At 36.7% G+C, this 24,102-nt stretch overlaps 2 protein-coding genes across 2 annotated transcripts in view; one reads left to right on the forward strand and one right to left on the reverse strand.

The window, feature by feature from the left end:
- LOC130922894 (cytochrome P450 3A30-like) overlaps window positions 1-13,586 on the forward strand; it is a 30,089-nt gene extending 16,503 nt beyond the window's left edge. The window contains exons 9-13 of the mRNA XM_057848137.1: window positions 883-967; window positions 1,030-1,190; window positions 1,257-1,483; window positions 6,224-6,386; window positions 6,459-13,586. Of these exons, the coding sequence (XP_057704120.1) occupies window positions 883-967; window positions 1,030-1,190; window positions 1,257-1,483; window positions 6,224-6,386; window positions 6,459-6,530 (708 nt within the window). The 3' untranslated portion in view covers window positions 6,531-13,586. The remainder of the gene's footprint in view (window positions 1-882; window positions 968-1,029; window positions 1,191-1,256; window positions 1,484-6,223; window positions 6,387-6,458) is intronic.
- desi2 (desumoylating isopeptidase 2) overlaps window positions 9,926-24,102 on the reverse strand; it is a 28,673-nt gene continuing 14,496 nt past the window's right edge. The window contains exons 4-5 of the mRNA XM_057848138.1: window positions 22,604-22,745; window positions 9,926-14,866 (exon numbers count right to left, since the gene is read on the reverse strand). Coding sequence (XP_057704121.1) covers window positions 14,624-14,866; window positions 22,604-22,745 — 385 coding nt within the window. The 3' untranslated portion in view covers window positions 9,926-14,623. The remainder of the gene's footprint in view (window positions 14,867-22,603; window positions 22,746-24,102) is intronic.

Here is a 24,102-nt window from a genome sequence, read left to right on the forward strand (position 1 = left end):
TACAGTAAGTGACCCTGAAATGCCCCCAAATAAACAGGAAGTGACCCAGAAATGCTTTAAAACAGGAAGTGACTCAATATCTACAGCAAGTGACCCTGAAATATCCCCAAATAAACATGAAGTGACCCAGAAATGCCTCAAAAAATGAAGTGACCCAATATGTACAGTAAGTGACCCTGAAATGCCCCCAAATAAACACGAAGTGACCCCGAGATGCCCCAAAATCAACGAGGTGACCTAGAAATGCACCAAATTCAACAGGAAGTGACCCTGGAATGCTTTAAATTCAACAGGAAGTGACCCAGAAATGCCTCAAACGAGGAAGTGACTCAATATGTTCATTAAGTGACCCTGAAATGCACCCATGTAAACAGGAAGTGACCCAGAAATGCACCAAAATCAACAGGAAGTGACCCAGGAATGCCTCAAAATCAACAGGAAGTGATCCAACATGTACAGTACCTGACCTTGAAATGGCCCCCAAAAAACAGGAAGTGACCCAGAAATGCCTCAAAACAGGAAGTGATCCATAATGTACAGGAAGTGACCCAAAAATACAGTAAAACCAGCACCAGGAAGGACAATTAGTAAATTTCCTATTGACGTTAGCTGTGCATGTAATGCCAGCAAGATGCTAGGTAATAGCCAATAGCAGAGCAGCTATAAGTACGTTACAGGTTGCTAGCTAAATCTATTAAAATCGTGTCTATGTTTTTGTCAAAAAATCTTTGCTGAACTACTACTTAATCGTCCTTGACCAACAAATGACATCATATAAAATAATCTTAACATATTGACCTGCCTGATAACAACCAGTACTCGGTTCGTGACCGAGATATGAAGTCATTAATCAGCACGGTGGTCGTAAAAATGTGTTTACAGAGCCACGCGGACTTCCTGCAGGTCATGATCCAGAGCGAGATACCAGAGTCGGATATAAAGAGCGAACATGAGCAACCGATTAAAGGTGCCTAAGTCTAAATTGAATCTATTTTTTCCCGCCAAAATGTTGACTTTGGTTGCTCGTAGGTCTGACGGAAAAAGAGATCCTGTCGCAAGCTTTCATTTTCATCTTTGGGGGCTACGAAACTACAGCCACCACTCTTACGTACATCCTGTACAACATCGCCACCCGCCCGGAAGTCATGAAGACGCTGCAAGATGAGATTGACGCTAACGTTGCCACCGATGTAATTGATTCCTTTTTTGTTTTTTTTGTTTTCTTGCCGTCGTCCTCAATTATTTCTCTCCTTCAGGGTTCCATTTCATACGAGACCTTGCAGGAAATGGAGTACTTGGACTGCGTGATTAACGAGTCACTGCGCGTGGTTCCGCCCGGGCCTCGGCTCGAGCGCATGTGCAAAAAGACTATCGAGATCAACGGCGTCACCGTCCCTGAGGGGACTCTGGTCGTCATACCTGTGATGGAGATTCACAAGGACCCCCGCTATTGGAAGGACCCGGAGACTTTTCGACCAGAGAGGTAAGACCTTGGACCTTAGTTCTGACGAACGTCGGAAATAATTTGCAACAAACCGTATCGTGTTACACCTCTAATAAAAGAGCCCGGTGAGGACTAATCATTTATGAAATTATTTTGGCAGTATAACCTCGTGTAGTTTCATAAAGACCAAAAATATGTCTTATGCAGGGGTGTCAAACCGGTCTTCAAAGGGCCACAGTGGGTCCTAGATTTGATTTCAACGAAACAAGACAACACCTTTTCACCAGTCGGGTGTCTTACAGTGTAATCAGTTTATTGAAGTCAGATGCTGCTTGTTTTAGCGAAACCTCATTGGTTGAACTGTCTGTGCTGGATCTGTTGGAACAAAGACCGGAACCCACTGCTGCCCACATCACATTATTTTTCAACTATATCATGTCATATCTCAAATTAAAGAGCATGATGGTGGCTTTTTAGAGGCAAAGTTTTTTTCACCATATAGCTAAATATGCCAGTATAACAATCAAAAACCATTTCCAGAAGTTCAATCGGAGTTAAAGCCTTAAATGAATTTGCAGTAAAGTATATCAAGTGACACCTCATATTAAAGGGATTGGTGAGGGCTTTCAAAATATGAAATTGTTTCGCCAGTATAACCTCATATAATTTCACAAAGACATAAATCTGTATCCAAAAAGACATTGTTAAACTGCAATAGTAAAGTTATATCAAATTATTTTCCTACTATATCATGTCATATCGCAATTAAAAAAGTTCGATGGTGACTTTCTAGACGCAAGGTTATGTGTGACAATAAATATGCCTGCATTTAAAAAAAAAAAACATTTCGAGATGTTCAATCGGAGTCAAAGCCATAAATTAATTTGCAGTAAAGCTTACCATGTAACACCTCATATTAAAGGGCTTGGGGAGGGCTTTCAAAATATGAAATTCTTTCGCCAATATAACCTCATATACATTCACAAAGACACAAATCTGTATCCACAAAGACTGACTAATGTTAAACTGCAATAGAAAAGTAGTATCAAATTATTTTTGTACTATGTCATACCTCTAATTAAAGAGCATGATGGTGGCGTTCTAGAGGCAATGTTATTTTTGACAATCTATATATGCCAGCAGAACGATCAAAACCATTTCCAGAAGTTCAGTCGGAGTTAAAGCCATAAATACTTTGCAGTAAAGCATATCATCTAACACCTCATATTAAAGGGCTTGGTGAGAGCTTTCAAAATATGAAATTGTTTCGCCAATATAACCTCATGTACTTTCACAAAGACACAAATCTGTATCCACAAAGACTGACTAATGTTAAACTGCAATAGAAAAGTAGTATCACATTATTTTTGTACTATGTCGTGTCATATCTCAAATTAAAGAGCATGATAGTGGCTTTCAAGAGCCAAAGTCATTTTTGACAGTATAACTAAATATGACAGCAAAACAATCAAAAACCATTTCCAGAAGTTCAGTCGAAGTTAAAGCCATAAATTAATTTGCAGTAAAGCATATCATGTAACACCTCATATTAAAGGGCTTAGTGAGGGCTTTCCAAATAAGAGGTTTTGTTTGGCAATATAACATGTATAGTTTCATAAAGACTATATATATATTATATATATATATGACTGAAAAAGCAGTTTCTGCTCTTGCACTTTGTATTTTAAGCCAAAACAATTATTGTGTTTGATAGAACAATGTGTCTATATGCTGCCATAGCAGATTCATGGCGCAATAAGCCCCCAAAGTTTTTTTTAATTTGTCCGTTTTACCCCGGAAAACCCCATTTACAGACGTCGCACAACCGCTTTTGTTACAACCTAGCCATAAAAATAAGGTAAGTAATAATATTTATTATTCGAAATGTCTGTCATTTTTAGCTTAGAATCATTAATTGATGTCCAATATTTAGTTTAAAAAAAAAAAAACTTTAAAAAATTATTCACTCGCATATTTTGAACTTTTAAACAACTTATGTCACAATGAAAAAATTGGCATCGGTAAAAAAGTCAAGGATATCTATCTCATAACTATCGCTTAATTGTATTTTTTTTTGTTCCTGTCGCATTTTCCCCGATGTGTTGGATGATAAATAATCAATCCAAACAAAGAAAAATTGGAAAAAAAAACATTGAAAAGGGTAAATATATAAAAATGAAAATCTCGACCACTCCTTGATGTCTGCGATTCTGCATTGCGACCCTTGTTATATTACCATGTTTCACCCACAAAATCCCCAAAAAATCCGGCTGGTGCCATTCACAGGTGTGTCCTGACTCTCGGTGATACATGCTACATTGAGTTTTTGGATCAAAACAAGGTAAGTACGCGATAATATCTCGTTAAAGTCATGGCGTCTGTAATTTTGCTCTCGCATGCTCTCACCTCCAGATAGGGTTTTGCTGTTTAAATTTGTTTTTTTTAATGCCCTCCTGTTCAAAAATTTTCTTCCCCCGGAAAATTGAGATTTTAACCTTTACAATGAGGTATCACACATGCATATCGGACAATTTTGAAAGTTGGCCAAATTGGGGGTCTCGGAGCAGAACTTCAAGTCACCTGGGTGTTTTCCGACATATATGGCGGGTGATACATCATTGGAAAGCTTAAAATCTCAGGAGGGCATTTAAGAAAAAAAAAATAAAGTTTTTTAAACAGTAAAACCCTATCTGGAGGTGAGAGCAAGCGAGAGCAGAATTAGAGACGCCGTGACCCTAACGAATTATTATCACGTACTTACCTTGTTTTGATCCAAAAACTCCATGTAGCATGTATCACAGAGTGTCAAGACACAGCTGTGAATGGCAACAGCTGGATTTTGGGGGACTTTATGGGTGAAACATAGTAAAATAACAAAGGTCGCGATGCAGAAATCGCAGACATCAAGGAGTGGTTGAGATGTTCTTTTTCATATATTTACACTTTGAAACCTTTTTTTTTTCTTCAAATTTTTTTCTTTGGATCGATTATTTATCATCTAACATATACAGCAGTCTTCAGCTCTTTCCAAAGATTCTCCATTGGATTCAGGTCTGGACTTTGACTTGGCCATTCTAACACCTGGATACTTTTATTTTTTAACCATTCCATTGTAGATTTGGCTTTATGTTTTGGATCATTGTCCTGTTGGAAGATAAATCTCCGTCCCAGTCTCAGGTCTTGTGCAGATACCAACAGGTTTTCTTCCAGAGTGTTCCTGTATTTGGCTGCATCCATCTTCCCGTCAATTTTAACCATCTTCCCTGTCCCTGCTGAAGAAAAGCAGGCCCAAACCATGATGCTGCCACCACCATGTTTGACAGTGGGGATGGTGTGTTCAGGGTGATGAGCTGTGTTGCTTTTACGCCAAACATATCGTTTTGCATTGTGGCCAAAAAGTTCAATTTTGGTTTCATCTGACCAGAGCACCTTCTTCCACATGTTTGGTGTGTCTCCCAGGTGGCTTGTGCCAAACTTTAAACGAGACTTTTTATGGATATCTTTGAGAAATGGCTTTCTTCTTGCCACTCTTCCATAAAGGCCAGATTTGTGCAGTGTACGACTGATTGTTGTCCTATGGACAGACTCTCCCACCTCAGCTGTAGATCTCTGCAGTTCATCCAGAGTGATCATGGGCCTCTTGGCTGCATCTCTGATCAGTTTTCTCCTTGTTTGAGAAGAAAGTTTGGAAGGACGGCCGGGTCTTGGTAGATTTGCAGTGGTCTGATGCTCCTTCCATTTCAATATGATGGCTTGCACAGTGCTCCTTGAGATGTTTAAAGCTTGGGAAATCTTTTTGTATCCAAATCCGGCTTTAAACTTCTCCACAACAGTATCTCGGACCTGCCTGGTGTGTTCCTTGGTTTTCATAATGCTCTCTGCACTTTAAACAGAACCCTGAGACTATCACCGAACAGGTGCATTTATACGGAGACTTGATTACACACAGGTGGATTCTATTTATCATCATCGGTCATTTAGGACAACACTGGATCATTCAGAGATCCTCACTGAACTTCTGGAGTGAGTTTGCTGCACTGAAAGTAAAGGGGCCGAATAATATTGCACGCCCCACTTTTCACTTTTTTATTTGTTAAAAAAGTTAAAATTATCCAATAAATGTTGTTCCACTTCACGATTGTGTCCCACTTGTTTTTGATTCTTGACAAAAAATTTAAATTTCATATCTTTATGTTTGAAGCCTGAAATGTGGCGAAAGGTTGCAAGGTTCAAGGGGGCCGAATACTTTTGCAAGGCACTGTATTAGGTAGATCATTGTGACATTATTTGTTTGAAAGTTTAAAATATGCAAGTGAATAATGTTTTAAAATCTTTTTTTTTTTTTAACGAAATATTAGACATCAAATAATGATTCTAAGCTAAAAATGACAGAGATTTTGAACAATAAATATAATCAGTTACCTTAGTTTTATGGCTGGGTTGAGACAAAAGAGGTTGCGCAACATCTGTAAACGGAGGTTTTTCAGGGTAAAACTGACAAATTAAAAACAGTTTGGGGGCTTAATGTGCCATGAATCTGCTATGGCAGCATATAGACATATTGTTCTGTCAAACACAACAGCTGTTTTGGCTTAAAATACAGCAGTTTCTTTGAAAGAGGAGTGCAAGAGCAGAAACTGCTTTTTCAGCCTTGTCTGTGTTTTCCGCCTCATATATATATAACAGAAAAATAATCTTGTATAGTTTTATAAGAAGTACAATATTGATCCATAAATAGTCTTTTTTATTTAGTCTTTTATTTCGCAAATAACCTTCCAGGTTCAACAAAGAACACATCGAAGAGGTGCAGCCCTATACTTACCTGCCCTTTGGCTTGGGCCCTCGAAACTGCGTGGGGATGCGCTACGCTCTCCTCACTGTGAAAATGGTCCTGGTCCGTTTGCTGCAAAGCTACAACGTGGAAGCGTGCGAGGAGACAATTGTAAGACACTTTACAATCATGTCAGTCGTACTTCTTATCCTTCCCTTAATGTGTATTTCTTTCTTTTGTTAGGTGCCTCTGGAGTTTAACTGGAAGTTCCAGCCAGTAAAGCCAATAAAATTAAAGTTTGTGCCTAGAACCTAGGCCCAAAAAGCCTACGACTAAATCAAAAAGCATAAAATTTTTAATATGTGAATCAGTTTTTTAATCGGCTGCCATTTTGACATTAACAGTGTGGACACTCGATCACTATTATGCAAAAATGAAATTATAAAAAATACTCACCATTATGAGACGGGATTCCATAATAGGCTAGTGATACCTGACAAGTGTCATATCAATATGACCTTTGACCTCATCTTAAAATTCAGTCACCAATTCAGTTTCATATTACTAAACTACCGAAATCGGGTCTTTTTTTTTTTTTTTTTTTTTTGTATAGGGTGCCGTTTAGACGTAACGGTGGACACATAACAAAGGGGACATTTTGTGCTAACGTTAGCCCTCAGCCTAGCTTTGCTAACAAAATAGCTAACTTTGGATACTTGATAAGAAATCTGTAATTTTACAAATCAGCCTTTTGTATGTAGCTGTGACAGAGTGGACACGTTATGATCAACCATGCTTCATAAAACTGCAGAATCTGATTTTTAAAGGTGGTCAAAAAATAAAATTGCTTTAATAAGATGAATTTCCTTTTAATTTTGTGATGTTATAGCAAAAGAAATTTCTTAAAGGGACACTGACAAAACATAAGAGTGGACACTAACAGAGGGGACATTTTATGCTAAAGTAAGCCCTCGGCATAGCTTGGCTTGCTTAATACCTAACATGATTTTGGATTAGTGCTGCAACGATTTATCGATTAACTCGAGTATTCGATTAGAAAAAAATATTCTAATTGTATTGCTTCAAGTATTCGTTTAATTAAAGTGGCGTTGTAATTGTTTATTTTGAAAGTGTTTGCACTTAGTTTTATTGATTAGGGTTGATACACTGTCTTCTGGTCTGCCTCATTTTACATGGCTGAATCCAACTGCTCCCTGTTAAGACCAAAGCAAGCTAAGCTTTTGTTTGAGCTAATGTTATTTATGCATTCATAATTTAGTTTATAGGCATATTTAGCCGTTTTTTGAGGGAATATGTGTCTGAACTATTTGTCAACAGCATTGTAAAAAAAAAAAAATGTTAGCATTTTATAGCATTTAAGCTAGCGTACTTTTGTTATGGATGTTAGCCAACTGTCCTTTTGTTGTACATAGATCCTCATTTATTGTTTTTTTTGTACCGTTTGAGGATCAGCTCAGGTATTTTAATTTTTATGTGTTCTTTATCCGATTACTCGATTATTCGAACTAACTAGTTCTTCGATTACTTGACTACTAAAATAATCGATAGCTGCAGCCCTACTTTGGACACTTGATCAGAAATGATTCAATTTCTTTGATATGTATAGCTTTGACAGAGTGGACACGCTATGATCAACCACTACTTCGTAAAACTAAAATCTGTTTTTGAAAGGTCAAAAAATAAATTGCTTTTATCAGATGAATTTCCCTTTAATGTTGTGATGTTATTGCAAAAGAATTTTCTTAAAGGGACACGAACAAAGAGTGGACAGTGGCACTACCGACAAACACAAAAACATGGACGTAACAGAGTGGACATTATCCAAGGGGACATTTTGTGCTAAAGCAAGCCCTTAGCCTAGCTTTGCTTGCATAATAGCTAACATGACTTTGGATACTTGATAAGAAATCTCTCATTTTACAAATCAACCTTTTGAATTCCTATGATATGTAGCTGTGACAGAGTGGACACGTTATGATCAACCATTCCTTCATATAACTGTAAAACCAGTTTTTTAAAGGAGGTCAAAAAATAAATTGCTTTTATCAGATGAATTTCCCTTTCATGGTGTGGTGTTATTGCAAAAGAATTTTCTTAAAGGGACACTAACAAAACTTAACAGAGTGGACAGTGGCACTGCAGACAAACAAAAAAAACATGGGCGTAAAAGAGTGGACACTATCAGACGGGACATTTTTTGCAAAAGTAAGCCCTTAGCCTAGCTTTGCTTGCATAATAGCTAACATGACTTTGGATACTTGATAAGAAACAAATTTCTTTGATATATATAAATATATATAGTTGTGATAGAGTGGACACGTTATGATCAACCACTAGTTGATAAAACTGCAAAATCTAAAGATTTAAAGGAGGTCAAAAACTAAAATTACTTACCAGTTGAATTTCCCTTTACTGGTGTGACGTTATTGCAAAGTGAGTTTTCTTACAGGGACATAACACAACAGTGACACTACAGACAGACAGAAAACATGGACATGACAGAGTGGACATTAACAGAGGGGACATTTTGTGCTGAAGTAAGCCCTCAGCTTAGCTTTGCTAGCAAAATAGCTTACATGATTTTGGATACTTGGTGAGAAATGATTAAATTTCTTAGATATGTATAGTGTGGACAGAGTGGACACATTATGATCAACCACTACTTCATAAAACTGCAAAATCTAAATTTTTAAAGGTCAAAAATTAAAATTGCTTACCGGTTTTATTTTTCGCCACTGGTTTGATTCTATTGCAAAATAATTTCCTTAAATTGTGTCAGTGTCCCTCTAACAGAGTGGACAGTGACACTAGGGATGAACAAAAAAAAAAACATGGACCCAAGAATGGACATTTTGTGCTAAAGTAAGGCCTCAGCCTCGCTTTGCTGACACAATAGCTAACATGACTATAGATACTTGGTGAGAAATGGTTAAATTTCTTTGATATGTATAGCTTTTGACGCGTATTGATCAACCACTACTTCAGAAAACTGCAAAATCTGATTTTTAATGTAGGCCAAAGATAACATTGCTTACCACAGTTGAATTTCCCGCCACTGGTGTGATGTTATCACAGAAGAGTGATATTAAGATATGCGAATTTTCTTAAAGGGACACTAACAGTGACACTACAGACAAACAGAAAACATGGACATAACAGAGTGGACACTAACAGAGGGGACATTTTGTGCTGAAGTAAGCCCTCGGCATAGCTTTGCTAGCAAAATAGCTAACATGACTTTGGATACTTGGTGAAAAATGATTAAATTTCTTAGCTATGTATAGCGTTGACAGAGTGGACACATTATGATCAACCACTACTTCATAAAACTGAAAAATCTGAATTTTTAAAGGTGAAAAATTAAAATTTCTTACCGGTTGAATTTGTCGCCACTGGTGTGATTATATTGCAAAATAATTTACTTAAATTGTGTTAGTGTCCCTCTGACAGAGTGGACAGTGACATTAGGGATGAACAAAAAAAAAAAAAAAAGAAAAACATGGACCCCACAGAGTGGACATTTTGTGCAAAGTAAGGCCTCAGCCTAGCTTTGCTCGCATAATAGCTAACATGACTTTGGATACTTGGTGAGAAATGATTAAATTTCTTTGATACGTATGGGAATTTTCTTAAAGGGACACTAACAGTGACACTCGGGACGAACAGAAAACAAGGACATAACCGACATTTTGCGCTAAAGTTAGCCCTCAGCCTCGCTTTGCTGACACAACAGCTAACATGACTCTGGATACTTGGTGAGAAATGGTTAAATTTCTTTGATATGTATAGCTTCGACATAGTGGACACGTATTGATCGACCACTACTTCAGAAAACTGCAAAATCTGATTTTTATGTGGGCCGAAGATAACATTGCCTACCACAGTTGAATTTCCCGCCACTGGTGTGATGTTATCACAGAAGAGTGATGTCATTAAGATATGGGAATTTTCTTAAAGGGACACTAACACTGACACTAGGGACGAAAAGAAAATATGGACATAGCAGAGTGGACATTTTGTCCTCAAGTTAGCCCTCAGCCTCGCTTTGATGACATAATAGCAAACATGACTTTGGATACTTGATGAGAAAAGAATCATTTTGCAAATAAACTTTTTGAAACCATTCGATTTGTTTGATATATAGCTGTGACAGAGGGGACACGTTATGATCAACCACTACTTCAAAAAAAACTGCAAAATCTAAATTTTTAAAGGTCAAAAATTAAAATTGCTTACCGGTTGAATTTTTCGCCACTGGTGTGATAATATTGCAAAAGAATTTCCTTAAATTGTGTTAGTGTCCCTTTAACAGTGAACAGTGACACTAGGGACGAACAAGAAAAAACATGGACCTAACAGAGGGGACATTTTGTGCAAAGTAAGGCCTCAGCCTAGCTTTGCTCGCATAATAGCTAACATGACTTTGGATACTTGGTGAGAAATGATTAAATTTCTTTGATACGTATGGGAATTTTCTTAAAGGGACACTAACAGTGACACTCGGGACGAACAGAAAACAAGGACATAACCGACATTTTGCGCTAAAGTTAGCCCTCAGCCTCGCTTTGCTGACATAATAGCTAACATGACTTTGGATACTTGGTGAGAAAAGTATCATTTTGCAAATAAACCTTTTGAAACCATTCCATTGCGGTGATATATAGCTGTGACAGAATGGACACATTATGATCAACCACTACAAAAAATAAAATTGCTTACCACAGTTGAATTTCCCTTTAATGATGACATTTTTGCAAAAAGAATTGTCTTAAAGGGACACTAACACAACAGAGTGGACAGCGACAGTGTGGACGAATTGGAATTTTTTTCTTCTTTAACTTAAATAATATAGTTTAATTTAAAAACAACTAAAGATAGATACACAGGACAATAAAATAATTATTTGGGATTTTTTTTCTACTTATATTAGTTGCAGACTCAATTTGAATGAAACATAGCAAAATTCCATAACATTTTACTAGAAATAAATAGAATTTAGGAGCCTTTACCCTTGAATTTACAATGGATAATGAAAAAAAAAAAAGAAATTGAATGAGTATTCGTCCAAATGTAAGACATGCGGCCAACAAAAGCTTTATTTTCTCTTAAATCATCATACAAAATTGCCGTCTCGTGTTCTCTGTGACATCAACGAGCGATAAAATTGACCACCAAAAGATTTTTTCGGTGTCCTGAGTTGATCAAGTTAAAACCGACGAGAAATATTTGGAGTCGAGGAGGGGGAAAAGGCTTGGTCGGAGAAGAGAAGGCGTTACTGTGCTCAAGTTTATAAAAGAACATTTGAAAAATGTTGGGTTGCTCTTCCTGGCGAGCCAGCTTGAAGGCACCGTGGCACTGGGTTTGCTACTAACGAGTCACTCACAAAAAAAGGTCCACGTTTGGCTCGGGTTACCTGCATCAGCAAGAAGCACCATTCAACCAGTTGGTCGAGTCTTTTTTTTGAACAGCTGGTGAAGGTTAAGACGGGATAAAAATGTGTAAACCATACTTCCTGATGGCAGAAAAGTGAAAAAAGCCAGCGAACGTTCATTCGCTGTTACCCTCCCGCTTCAAAATGATTGGACGTCTAGTGTTGTCAATGGCGAATAATGAGTGAATTTGTGTCTTATCGAGTCCATAAAGCAATAACTTTACAGTCAATGAGTAAGCAGTTATGGAAGTGTATTGCTGCCACTATAAAAAAAAAAAAAAATCACCACTTATCATACTTATAATCACTTATCATATCACAGACTAATCAATGATAAGTATGTAAAAATGTGATATCATGGGAAAGTGATGTTATCATTATAATTATGTAAAAAAACGTGATAATTAGCATGTAGAAACATGATAATTATGTAAAAACACAACACTATCCTGTAAAAATCTGAGAATTTTCATGATTAATATCATGTAAAGACGTGATAATTATGTAAAATGTGATAGTATGTAAACACGTTATAATTATGTGAAAACACTTATCATGTAAAACAATTTTTGTGTAAAATGTGATGATCATGTAAAAACATAATTATGTAAATATGTGATATTTATCATGTTAAAAACATGATAATTAGTGTGTAAAAACAACTGTCATGTAAACACGTGATAATTACGTAAAAACAATTATCATGTAAAACCAATTTTTGTGTACAAATGTGATAACGTCATCATTTTCATGTAATAACAATCATGTACAAACGTGATAGCTGTACACGTAAAAACATTTGTGTAAAATGGTGATAATTATCATGTAAAAATGTGATAACTCATATCGTGAACATGATAATTATGTAAAAATGTAATAACTATCATGTAAAAACAATTATGTATGTATGATATTTATCATGTTAAAAACATGATAATCATGTAAACACGTGATAATTATGTAAAAACAATTTTTGTGTAAAAATGTGATGTGATCATTTTCATGTAATAACAAGTATCATGTACAAATGTGATTATACATGTAGAAACATTTGTGTAAAAACATGATAATTATGTACAAATGTGACAACTCATGTAAAAACAATTATGTAAAAATGTAATAATTATCATGTAAAAAACAATTACGTAAATATGTGATATTTATCATGTTAAAAACAATTATGTAAAAACAACTATCATGTAAACGTGATAATTATGTAAAAACAATTATCATGTACAAACAATTTTTGTGTGAAAATGTGATCATTTTCATGTAATAACAATTATCATGTACAAATGTGACTATACATGTAAAAACATTTGTGTAAAAACACGATAATTATCATGTAAAAATGTGATAACTCATGTAAAAACATGATGACTGTAAAAATGTAATAACTATCACGTAAAAACAAATTGTGATATTTATGTTAAAAACATAATTATCATGTACAATTATGTACAATTTTTGTGTGAAAATGTAATGTGATCATTTTCATGTACAATGCACAATTATCATGTACAAATTTGACTACACATGTAAAAACATTTGTGTAAAAACATAATTATTGTAAAAATGTGATAACTCATGTAAAAACAAATATGTGATATTTATGTTAAAAACAATTATCATGTGAAAACAACTATCATGTTAACACGTGATAATTATATAAAAACAATTATCATGTACAATTTTGTGGAAAAATGTGATGTGATCATTTTCATGAAATAATTATCATGTACAAACGTGATTATACATGTAAAAATATTTTGTGTAAAAACGTGATAATTATCTTGTAAAAATGTGATAACTATCATGTAAAAACATAATTATCATGTAAATATGATATTTAACATGTTAAAAATATCATGTAAAAACATAACTATCATGTAAAAATGATAATTATGTCAAAACAAACAATTATGTAAAAACCCTGTTAAAAATGCTATGTTAAAAACATGACTAATGTAAAAATATGATAACTATCACGTCAACACGTGATTATTATGTGAAAACAATTATCATGTAAAAACAATTTTTGTGTCAAAATGTGGTAACATGCAAAATTGTGATAATTTTCATGTGATAAAAATCATGTACAAACGTGATAATGATCATGTAATAACGTGATTACTAACATGTAAACACGTAACAATTATGTAAAAACAATTATGTAAAATCATTTTTGTGGAAAAATGTGATAACTCATAAGTTACTTCCTTAACTAGTTACAACTAGCATTTTTACATGCTAATCATTTTTACTTTTACATAATTATCATGATACATTTTTACGATTTTACATAATTGCCTTCACATAATTCAAATGAATATTATTTATATTAAAATAATTCAAATGATAATTATCATGTAAAAATGTGCTAATTATGTAAAAAAGTGATCATCGTTTTTGCATTTTTACACGGTAATTATCATTTTTAAATGAGTTTTCACATATTCACATAATTATCAAGTTTTTATATTATAGTTATCACGTTTTTTTACATGAAATGATCATGTAAAAACATGAGAGTGGACTTTTTTTTTCTTGGTTGCGGCAGCAATACGCTTCCGTATGCAATAATTTAAAATAAAAATACATTTTTCAAAAAAAAAACAAAAAAACGTGGTATTGGTAGATGATCGGTATCAGCCGATATCACACAGGCGCGTGTCGGAATTGGTATCGGCGCATCGCTACCATCAATGTTGATGGATGATCGGTGAAATTTTTTTAGGACGTTTCAAAGGTGAGAATCATTCAAAGTCCAAATTCCCATTGGATTTGACGGTTATAGCCGTATCCTTTTAGCATTGACAAAAGGAAATGGAAGGACATCAACCTGATTTTGGAGCATTTCCGGGTGACTTCCTGTTTGACTAGTATGCGAGTCTTCTGCCGCCAGGATGTACACGTAACGTCACGGCGCAACGTCCTCCTGGCGGGTTACGCTTTTCTACCGCCGCGGCTGGTGACGGGAGGACGAAGAGGACGGCGCCACGGCAGCCAGCGAGGCGGAGGCCACGGCGTCTTCGGCCTCTTCCGGTTCGCCGCCGGCGTGCAACTCCTGACTGACGCTGGACTGCAGGGCGGCCGGCGTCAGCCACTCTTTGGGCAGGCAGCTCTGCAGGAAGGGCACGCACGAACTAAAGTAGGCTAAGCGGTTCACCCAGCGCGGGATCTCGCGGCCGCACAGGATCTGAAAGAAACAAAACAAAGACGAGTACAATTGCGAGTATCCAGACAGTCAATCAATATACCAGAAACCATATCACGTCACACCTCATATTAACGGGCCCGACGAGGGCGTTCCATGCCTGTAATCATTCTAGCAATTAAATTTTATATGCTTTCATAAAGACCAAAACAATCGTTCGTTAATATAGTTTATTGTTAAATCGTAGTAATTTAGTAAAATATCAAATAATTTTCCAACTATATCATGTCATGTCTCCCTTGATAATGGCTTTTTAGAACTCAATTTATTTGGACAATACCACTGTGTATGAATACACCATGACCAAAAACCGTATTCATAATTTCACAAGAAATTAACCCTGAAGTCAATTGGCAGTAATACATATTGTGTCATATCTTAAATTACTGGGCCAGGCCAGGGCTTTTCATATTTCTAATCATTTTAGCAATATAACCTTATAAACTTTCATAAAGACCAAAATACTCATTTGTAAATATAGTTTCTTGTTAAATTGCAATAGTAGTCAAGTATCAAAATTATTTTCCAACTAGATCATATCAAATCTCAAATTAAACCATTTAAAAACGGCTTTTTAGAATTGAATTTATTTGGACAATATCACTGTATATTAACGCACCGTGTGCAAAAACCATATTCGTAATTTCAGGAGAAATTAACTGCCAATTGATTTTGGGGTTAAACATATCGTGTCATATCTCAAATTACTGGGCCAGGCGAGGGTTTTTCATATTTCTAATCATTTTAGAAGTATAGCCTTATATACCTTTGTAAAGACTGAAACATTCATTTGTAAATATACTGTATTGTTAAATTGCAATGCCACGCATTAACTTATTATCCAACTCTATCATGTCAGGTCTCTAAGTAAAGCATTTAATAATGGCTTTTTAGAACTTAATTTATTGGACAATATCACTGTGTATCAATACACCATGACCAAAAACCTTATTCATAATTTCACGAGAAATTAAACCCAAAATCAATTGGCTGTAAAACATATCGTCTCATATCTCAAATTACTGGGCCAGGTGAGGGCTATCCATATATCTAATAATTTCAGCAATATAACCAGGGGTGCACATAATTTTTTTGCCCAGGTTCTCAGAGGAGGACCTGGAGATGTGACTTGGTCCTCATTGAGCTTGAGAGCCGACCCGCCTGATGCGATAAATTTATGACAAGCTTTACTTAGAGCCAATTAACTTTAATTATATTATATTAACAATTAATGCTTGATTAACATCAACTGGCACAACAAAATTGCCATTACTTTGAAGTGAAATGTAAAGAAATAAAAAGCACCAATTCAAAATAAAGGGCATTATGCGGCTCCCACATTAACTCCAACCCTTTTTAAAAGTGGGATGTCCTCCTCATAAGACCTTATTGAACGTGCATGTTTAGCTTTGTAAAATGCGAGCAAAAACACGTTTGTCAGTGCATGTCGCTGTTCATTACCTTTATTCCGCCACTTGTCCATAGGGCGAGCGGGGTCCTGTTTGACATCGATAGTTTGCTTAATTGCCTCATGCTCTGTTTTTTTCCTGCTTCTCAAAGTTTGGATGGCTGAAATTCTTTGACCCTACATAAAATGCGCTGCTCTTATCGGCGACATTGGGATTCTCACAGCACATTTTGTACCGCATTTCCGTGCGAGCATCATTTGCTTCAAGCCATGGTACCTCCTACTTTTCAGCAAAAGTCCTTTTTTTCGGTAGCTCCGGTGACGTCTCTGTCGTCTGTCTGTCTTTTGACGGGGGTGGGGGAACACGGAAGTAATTACTCAGTGTGGCCTGCCTCTTTGACATTTTGAGAAGTTACTTTCTCGTGTCCGCCGCAAATACGGTGGTCAGCCATCGGTACGCAAAAGCGTATGGAAGTCGTTGAGGGCCAGCGCGTTTGTCTACCTCCGGTACGCATGCGCGCATGCGGACCACTTATGTGCACCCCTGAATATAACCTTATATTTTTTCACAAAGACCAACTGAACTGAACAAACTGAATTTATTTGGACTCTATCACTGTATATGAATACACCATGACCCAAGAATTCCCAAGAAATTAACCCCGAAATCAATTGGCAGTAAAAAATATGTCACACCTCAAATTAATTAGCCAGGCCAGGGCTTCCCATAATTCTAAACATTTTAGCAATATAAAAAGACCAAAATATTCCTTTGTAAATATTGTTTATAGTTAAATTTTAATAGCAGTCAAGTATCAAATTAGTTTCCAAGATGATCATGTCCTGTCTCTAATTAAAACGTTTAATTAGAGCTTTTTAGAACTGAATTTCCTTGGACAATATCACTGTATATGACTACACCATGACCAAAAACCTTATTCATAATTTCAAAATAAATTAACCCCAAAATCCATTGGCAGTAAAACATATCGTGTCACACCTCAAATTAATGGGCCAGGTGAGGGCTTTCCATATTTCCAATCATTTTAGCGATATAACCTTGAACGAACTTGGATTTCGTTGACAGCAAAAGCAGTGAATGTGCAATAATCAATGCAATGAACAACTTACTTACACGTCATAGTCAACAAATACTGTAAAAACGACTAACAATTGCCTTACTCTTACAATGGAAACGTCTAAGCAGGCTGTCATGCCCGGGCTTGTATCGTTACATTTTAATCCCCATCTGAGCGTTGGGACCAACTTTAAGACTCTCTGCTCATTAGTCAGAGAAGGATAAGCCGATTTGGACCTCACACACAGAAACACACACACAGTGGGAACTTTGAGTTCACTCAGCGTTCTTTAAATGCACCATGTCATTTTACTTCTTGCTCTTACTTTTATGTTCGATCTCAATTGTCAAAAAAAGAAAAAGACAATACAGTAGGATTGCCAAAAGTACCGATGCTGAAATGTCGTATATGGAAACTATATTTGGTTGCAAAAGTATCGACTCAGTTGTATCGACTGCGCCGTCAATGGCACTGAAAGATTAGCATTCACTGCTAGTCCTCCTAGCTTAAATATTTGGAAGTCTTATCATTGTCAATGGCAGGTAATTTTGGGGTGCTTACAAGTGACTTCCTGGTCATTTTAGGTCATTTCTAGTACATTTTGGGGCAATACAGGGTCACCTTCTGCACAATTTGCATCATTTCCTGTTGATTTATAGGCCACTTCCTGTTGATTTTGGGTCACGTTATGCTTTTTTGTGGGCTATTTCCAGGTCAATTTCTTGATTTTAGGTTACTTTCAGATGATTTAGGGGGCATTCCTGGGTTACGTCCTTTCGATTTTGAGTTACTTCCTGTCTATAGGTCACTTCCTGTTGATTTTGGTCACTTTCTGTTTTTAGTAGGGTATTTACAGGTCACTTTCTGTTGATTTTAGGTTAATTTCAGATGATTTGGGGGCATTCCTAGGTCATTTTCGTTACATTTTGTGTCACTTCCTTTGGGTCACTTCCTGTAAATTGCGGGGCATTTCCAGGTTCTTCCTGTTGATTTCAGGTCACTTTGTGTTTTTTGCAGGGTATTTACAGGTCACTTTCTGTTGATTTTAGGTTACTTTCAAATGATTCTGGGAGCATTCCTGGGTCACTTCTTTCAGATTTGGTGTCACTTCCTTTTTAAAGGTCACTTCCTGTTGATTTTGGGGCAAATTTCTGGGTATTTACTGTTGATTTTGGGTCACTTTCTGTTTTTTGCGTGGTATTTACAGGTCACTTTCTGTCAATTTTAGGTTACTTTCAAATGATTTGGGGGGCATTCCTGGGTCACTTCCTTCCAATTTTGAGTTACTTCCTGTTTATAGGTCACTCCCTGTTGATTTTGGAGCATTTTTGGGTACTTCCTGTTGATTTCGGGTCATTTTCTGTTTTTTTGCGACATTTACAGGTCACTTTTTGTTGATTTTAGGTCATTTTAAGATAATTTGGGGGGCATTCCTGGGTCACTTCCTTTAGATTGAGCCACTTCCCGTTTATAGATCACTTCCTGTTGATTTTGGAGCATTTCTGGGTACTTCCTGTTGATTTCAGGGCACTTGCTGTTTTTTGCAAGGTATTTACAGGTCACATTCTGTTTATTTTAGCTTACTTTCAGATGATTTTGTGTCCTATCCTATTATTTGATTACTTCCTGTTGATTTTGGGTCATTTTCTGTTTTTACGATGTATTTACAGGTCACTTTCTGTCGTTTTTAGGTTAATTTCAGATGATTCTCGGGGCATTTCTTTTACATTTTGTGTCACTTTCTTTTGATTTTGGAGCATTTCTGGGTACTTTCTGTTGATTTCGGGTCACTTTCTGTTTTTGCGATGTATTTACAGGTCACTTTTCATTGATTTTAGGTTATTTTAAGATTATTTGGGGGGCATTTTGTGTCACTTCCTGTTGATAGGTCACTTACTGTTGATTTGGGGCATTTCTGGGTACCTCATGTTGATTTCAGGTCACTTTTTTATTTTGCGGGGTATTTGAGGGTCACTTTCTGTTGATTTAGGTTACTTACAGATGAAATTTGGGGCATTGCTGGGTCACTCCCTTTAGATTTTGAGTCACTTTCTATTAAGGGTGACTTCCTGTTGATTTTGGAGCATTCCTAAGTACTTCTTGTTGATTTCGGGGCACTTTGTTTTTTGTGGGGTGTTTACAGCTCACATTCTGTTTATTTTGGGTTATTTAGATAATTGTGTGTGCATTCTGGGGTCACTTCATTTATATTTTGAGTCACTTCCTGTTCATGTTGTGGCATTTCCGGGTATATCCTTCGGGTGACTTTCTGTTAGAGATGCACGATATCCATTTTTTGAAACCGATACCGATATCGATAACTTCCTGCTCCTCAAGGCCGATACCAATACGATAACCGATAATACATATAATTTTAAATGTATTTATGTAAATGTTTTTGAACACCTATAAGTAAAAAATAATAGTGGTGAATTCAGCATAGATATGCCTTTGACCTAACCAGAATTTTCACGATGACATGAACAATTATGATGAACTAAAACAAGGACAAGAAGTTTTTACTTCAAATAAAGTGCCCATATTTTTTTTTTCAAATAAACATAATTTGAGTCAGTCACTATCAATTAGTCAATGTCATTGAAGATGTGTTTCCTGAACAATGAGCACTTAACTAAAGCATAAACCCAACCGATATTGTGCTTTGTCATCAGATAAAAACATTTGGTGCAACAGGAGAGGAGACTTTTGTGGTCTTGGCCCATAAAACAACTTTCTTAACCTGACAATTATAGGACAGCAAGTCTATCAATAACCAAAAGGCCTCTCAATAACTTACTTATAACTAACACTGTAAAAGGCAAACATTTGCTAATTGCCAGAGAAAGGTCTATCACTCAGTGATGGAAAAATACGGCCTCTAGAACAGTAACAAAAACTGGCAAAACAGGAGTGGAAACAAACGCACAAATCCCAATCCACCGACACCGTGGCAAAAACATACAGTATATTATCGGGCCGATAAACAATGTTATTGGATTTATTGGGATGATGTCATAATTCCTATTATTGGACCGATAATTATTAAAGATGCACCGATACCGATACTAGTATCGGCAGGGGGCACCGATCCGGCCCAAAATGGTGGTATCGGCGAGTACCAACGAAGACGGCGCCGATACCATTTACCGGTCCATTATTATAACATTTGACCGCCTTTTTTTTTTCTCCTGGCGCTCACTACACTTTGTCTCTGTTGTGTGATGACACGTGAACACCAAACAGCTATCGCTATTGGCCTGTTCCAGACCAGTGAGAACGGGCCAATAGCCACTTCTGACCAATGACATGGCCGACATGGCGGCAGTCAGGAAATATTTCAAAATAGAATTCCCGTCAATTAAAATCAATGGCTGCGTGCAAGATTTGCGGCCTGAAAGTTTGGAGATGTGGAGTTAAATCGGCCAGTTTCAATACCTCGAACCTGATAAAACATTTGAAGACGAAACGTGAACGAACACAACGAGTTTGAGCCTGCAAGAGCAGGACTACTGCTATCCAGAGGAAGGGCGCTGGACAGGTGCAACAATCCCTGGTCAGTTCACTACGTCTACTTTACTTTTATTGTCTTTTACTGAAAGAAATGCTGCAGTAATTTGGGAACTGTTTCCAAAGTAGGGTTGCCACCTTTCAGAAATAGAAATAAGGGACCCCCCCCCCCCCCCCGAAAAAAGGAGGCTAATAGAGAGACGGGATTCTGTGGTCAATTATTATTACTTATAATTGTTAGCGTCCGCAAATGCGGAAACAAGGTTGGATCTCGAAGCGGACAACAAGCAGGGGATAAGTACAAGGGTTTAATGATTGCAAACAAAAAATAACACGCGATCGCGGGATAGTAGAAATAACAAAAGGAGTCCGTGACAGCAGTTCGACGGAGCTCAATACTACAAACTCGAAGGTATTGGGGCCAAAAAATGGTATCGGTGCAACACTCATAATTATCAAACCGATAATTATCGTGCACCTGTACTTTCTGTTTTTTCAGCGTATTTACAGGTTACTTTCAGATGATTTTAGGGGCATTCCTGGGTCTCTTCCTTAAGAGACCCAGTCACCTTCTGCACAATTTGCATCATTTCCTGTTGATTTTGGGTCACGTTATGCTTTTTTGTGGGCTATTTCCAGGTCAATTTCTTGATTTTAGGTTACTTTCAGATGATTTAGGGGGGCATTCCTGGGTTACTTCCTTTCGATTTCGAGTTACTTCCTGCTTATAGGTTACTTCCTGTTGATTTTGGGTCATTTCCCAGTACTTTTGTTCATTTCGGGTCATTTTCTACTTTTTTGTGGGGTAATTTACAGTTCACTTTCTTTTGACATTAGGTCACTTAGATGATTTTGGGGGCATTCCTAGGTCACTTCCTTCAGATTTGGAGTCACTTCCTGTTTAAAGGTCACTTCCTGTTGATTTTAGGGGATTTCCAGGTACTTCCTGTTGATTTCAGGTCACTTTCTGTTTTCAATTTCTGTTGATTTTAGGTTACTTTCAGATAGTTTAGGGGGCAGTCCTGGGACACTTCCTTCAGATTTTGAGTAACTTCCCGCTTATAAGTCACTTCCTGTTGTTGGGGCATTTCCCAGTAATTACTGTTGATTGTGGGTCACTTTCTGTTTTTTGTGGGGTATTTACAGGACACTTTCTGTTGGTTCTAAGTTACTTTCAGATGATTTGGGAGGCATTCCTGGGTTACTTCCTTTAGATTTTGAGTCACTTCTGGTTTATAGATCTCTTCCTGATGATTTTGGGGCATTTCCCAGTACTTCCTGTTGATTTCGGGTCACTTTCATTCTTATGCTGGGTATTTACAGGTCACTATCTGTTTATTTAGGTTACTTTCAGATGACATTTGGGGGGCATTCCTGGATCACTTCCGTGAAATTTTGAGTCACTTCCTGTTGATTTGGGGGCATTTTTTTTTTTCCAAATAATGGACAACAAATGGAGAAACACAGAAAGAGTGAATTAAATAAATATTTTTAAAAAATAATTTGAGTTCTTTTATTTATGTAGTATCCAAAATGGCATGGAGCATTTCTGGGACTGTCGATATCGAGTTGAAAAATAATTCTGTTATATTATAATGATATTATAATCTCTATAAATATAGCTCTATTTTGACAACAGTTCCATAACAAGTAGCGCTTTCAGTCCTGTGTTTTCCTGTAATGTACTAATTACTCAGAATGCAGTACTTTTTGTGGTCACCGTACCTCCGAGAGCGCCGAGGAGAAATGGTTGCAGTTTTTGTGCATAAGGTGGTACGCGTTGCCCTTGTATTCTTTGCCCATTTCCTCCACGATCCGCTCCACGTCGTCCTCGGTGAAATCGGTGCTACCCAAGACGATGGCTTCTCTGTGTGTGACACAATTAAGAGGTCAAATGTATAAAAGTAGGGGGAGGAAATGCAATTAGTTGCAATTAAAAAATTGAATATAATTAGATATCTTTATTCCTACTGTACTGCTTCTGTTTACACCATCTTGTTTTAGTTTGCTGCAGTACTTGATACATTTAACAATTAAAGCTGTGATACCCGTTTTGTAGTATTTCACCTAATAATTAAAACTGTATTAAATCTCGGCGTTTTCATATCGTGTAGGGGCTGCCCTGAGCATAGGCGAGCTAGGGGGTTGGCTAGGGCGTCATTTAGTAGCATGGGCGGCAAATTGCTTTAGGGAACAAACATACCCTGAATTTTTTTTTTCTCACGCTAAGCTTCCTGAACGTTTTCTAAAATATCAAGTTAAATAGGCTACATTTTATAATTATTTGCCTGTTTCCAACCCTAATTTGTATTAGCCACCTGCTATTTATTTAAGAGCCCACACTTACAGTATTTAAGCAAAATCCACTTCACGAAACATGACAAGTAATGGAAGGTGATTAAATCAAAGGTCATTCAAACTCACCGTTTGAAAACGAAACTAAAGTGATCACATGACAACAAAATAAATAGCATAACTAGCAATTAACGAAACAACTGGAACGCTAGCTAAATCAAGAATTAGCACGGAACGTGACATTTAAATGTTCTTTGTTCATGCTGGGAGGCATGTGCTTTTAACAGGGTAAAAGGAAGAGGAAGGGGTTTAACAATAGGGTATTTTATATTTGTTTTGTTTTTCTAATGTTCCTTCTTCTGGCATATGTCCAAAATAAAACAATTAAATAAGGCATCCAATCATCCAATGCTATGAGCTTAACAATACTACGCTAGCTTACAACTTAATGCAGTCTTAAAACAGAAGCCACTAGTCATGACTCACAAGTATTAGTAGATAATTAGATATCTTTACATTTGAGCAAAAAATGTATGCTACTGTACTGCTTATGTTGACACCTGATAGTTTTAGATTGCAGCAGTACTTCATACATTTGACATTTGTGGCAGTGAGTTGGGGAAAAGCTGTTACTGTTGTATATTTTTTCACCACATAATCAAAACTATTATATCACGGCATATCCAAATCGTGCTAGATTTTTTTTTTCCTGATCACACAGCAACTACGGCAAAGGAAATCTAGCTAACCTTGGCTTCGATCGGAAAATGCGTGGCTTTATTTTTCTCTTGAAAGGGTTATTCCCACTGTATTTTATCAACACGGTTCAGTGGGCATCAAAGACGCGCGTGTGTCTGTCAAAACACCACGGGGCACGTCAATTAGAGCAGAACTAATCGGGCACGCACGCACGATGCTGGCTAATAATG

The sequence above is a fragment of the Corythoichthys intestinalis genome, chromosome 10 (genome assembly GCF_030265065.1).
Source record: "Corythoichthys intestinalis isolate RoL2023-P3 chromosome 10, ASM3026506v1, whole genome shotgun sequence".
NCBI classification, from domain to species: domain Eukaryota; kingdom Metazoa; phylum Chordata; class Actinopteri; order Syngnathiformes; family Syngnathidae; genus Corythoichthys; species Corythoichthys intestinalis.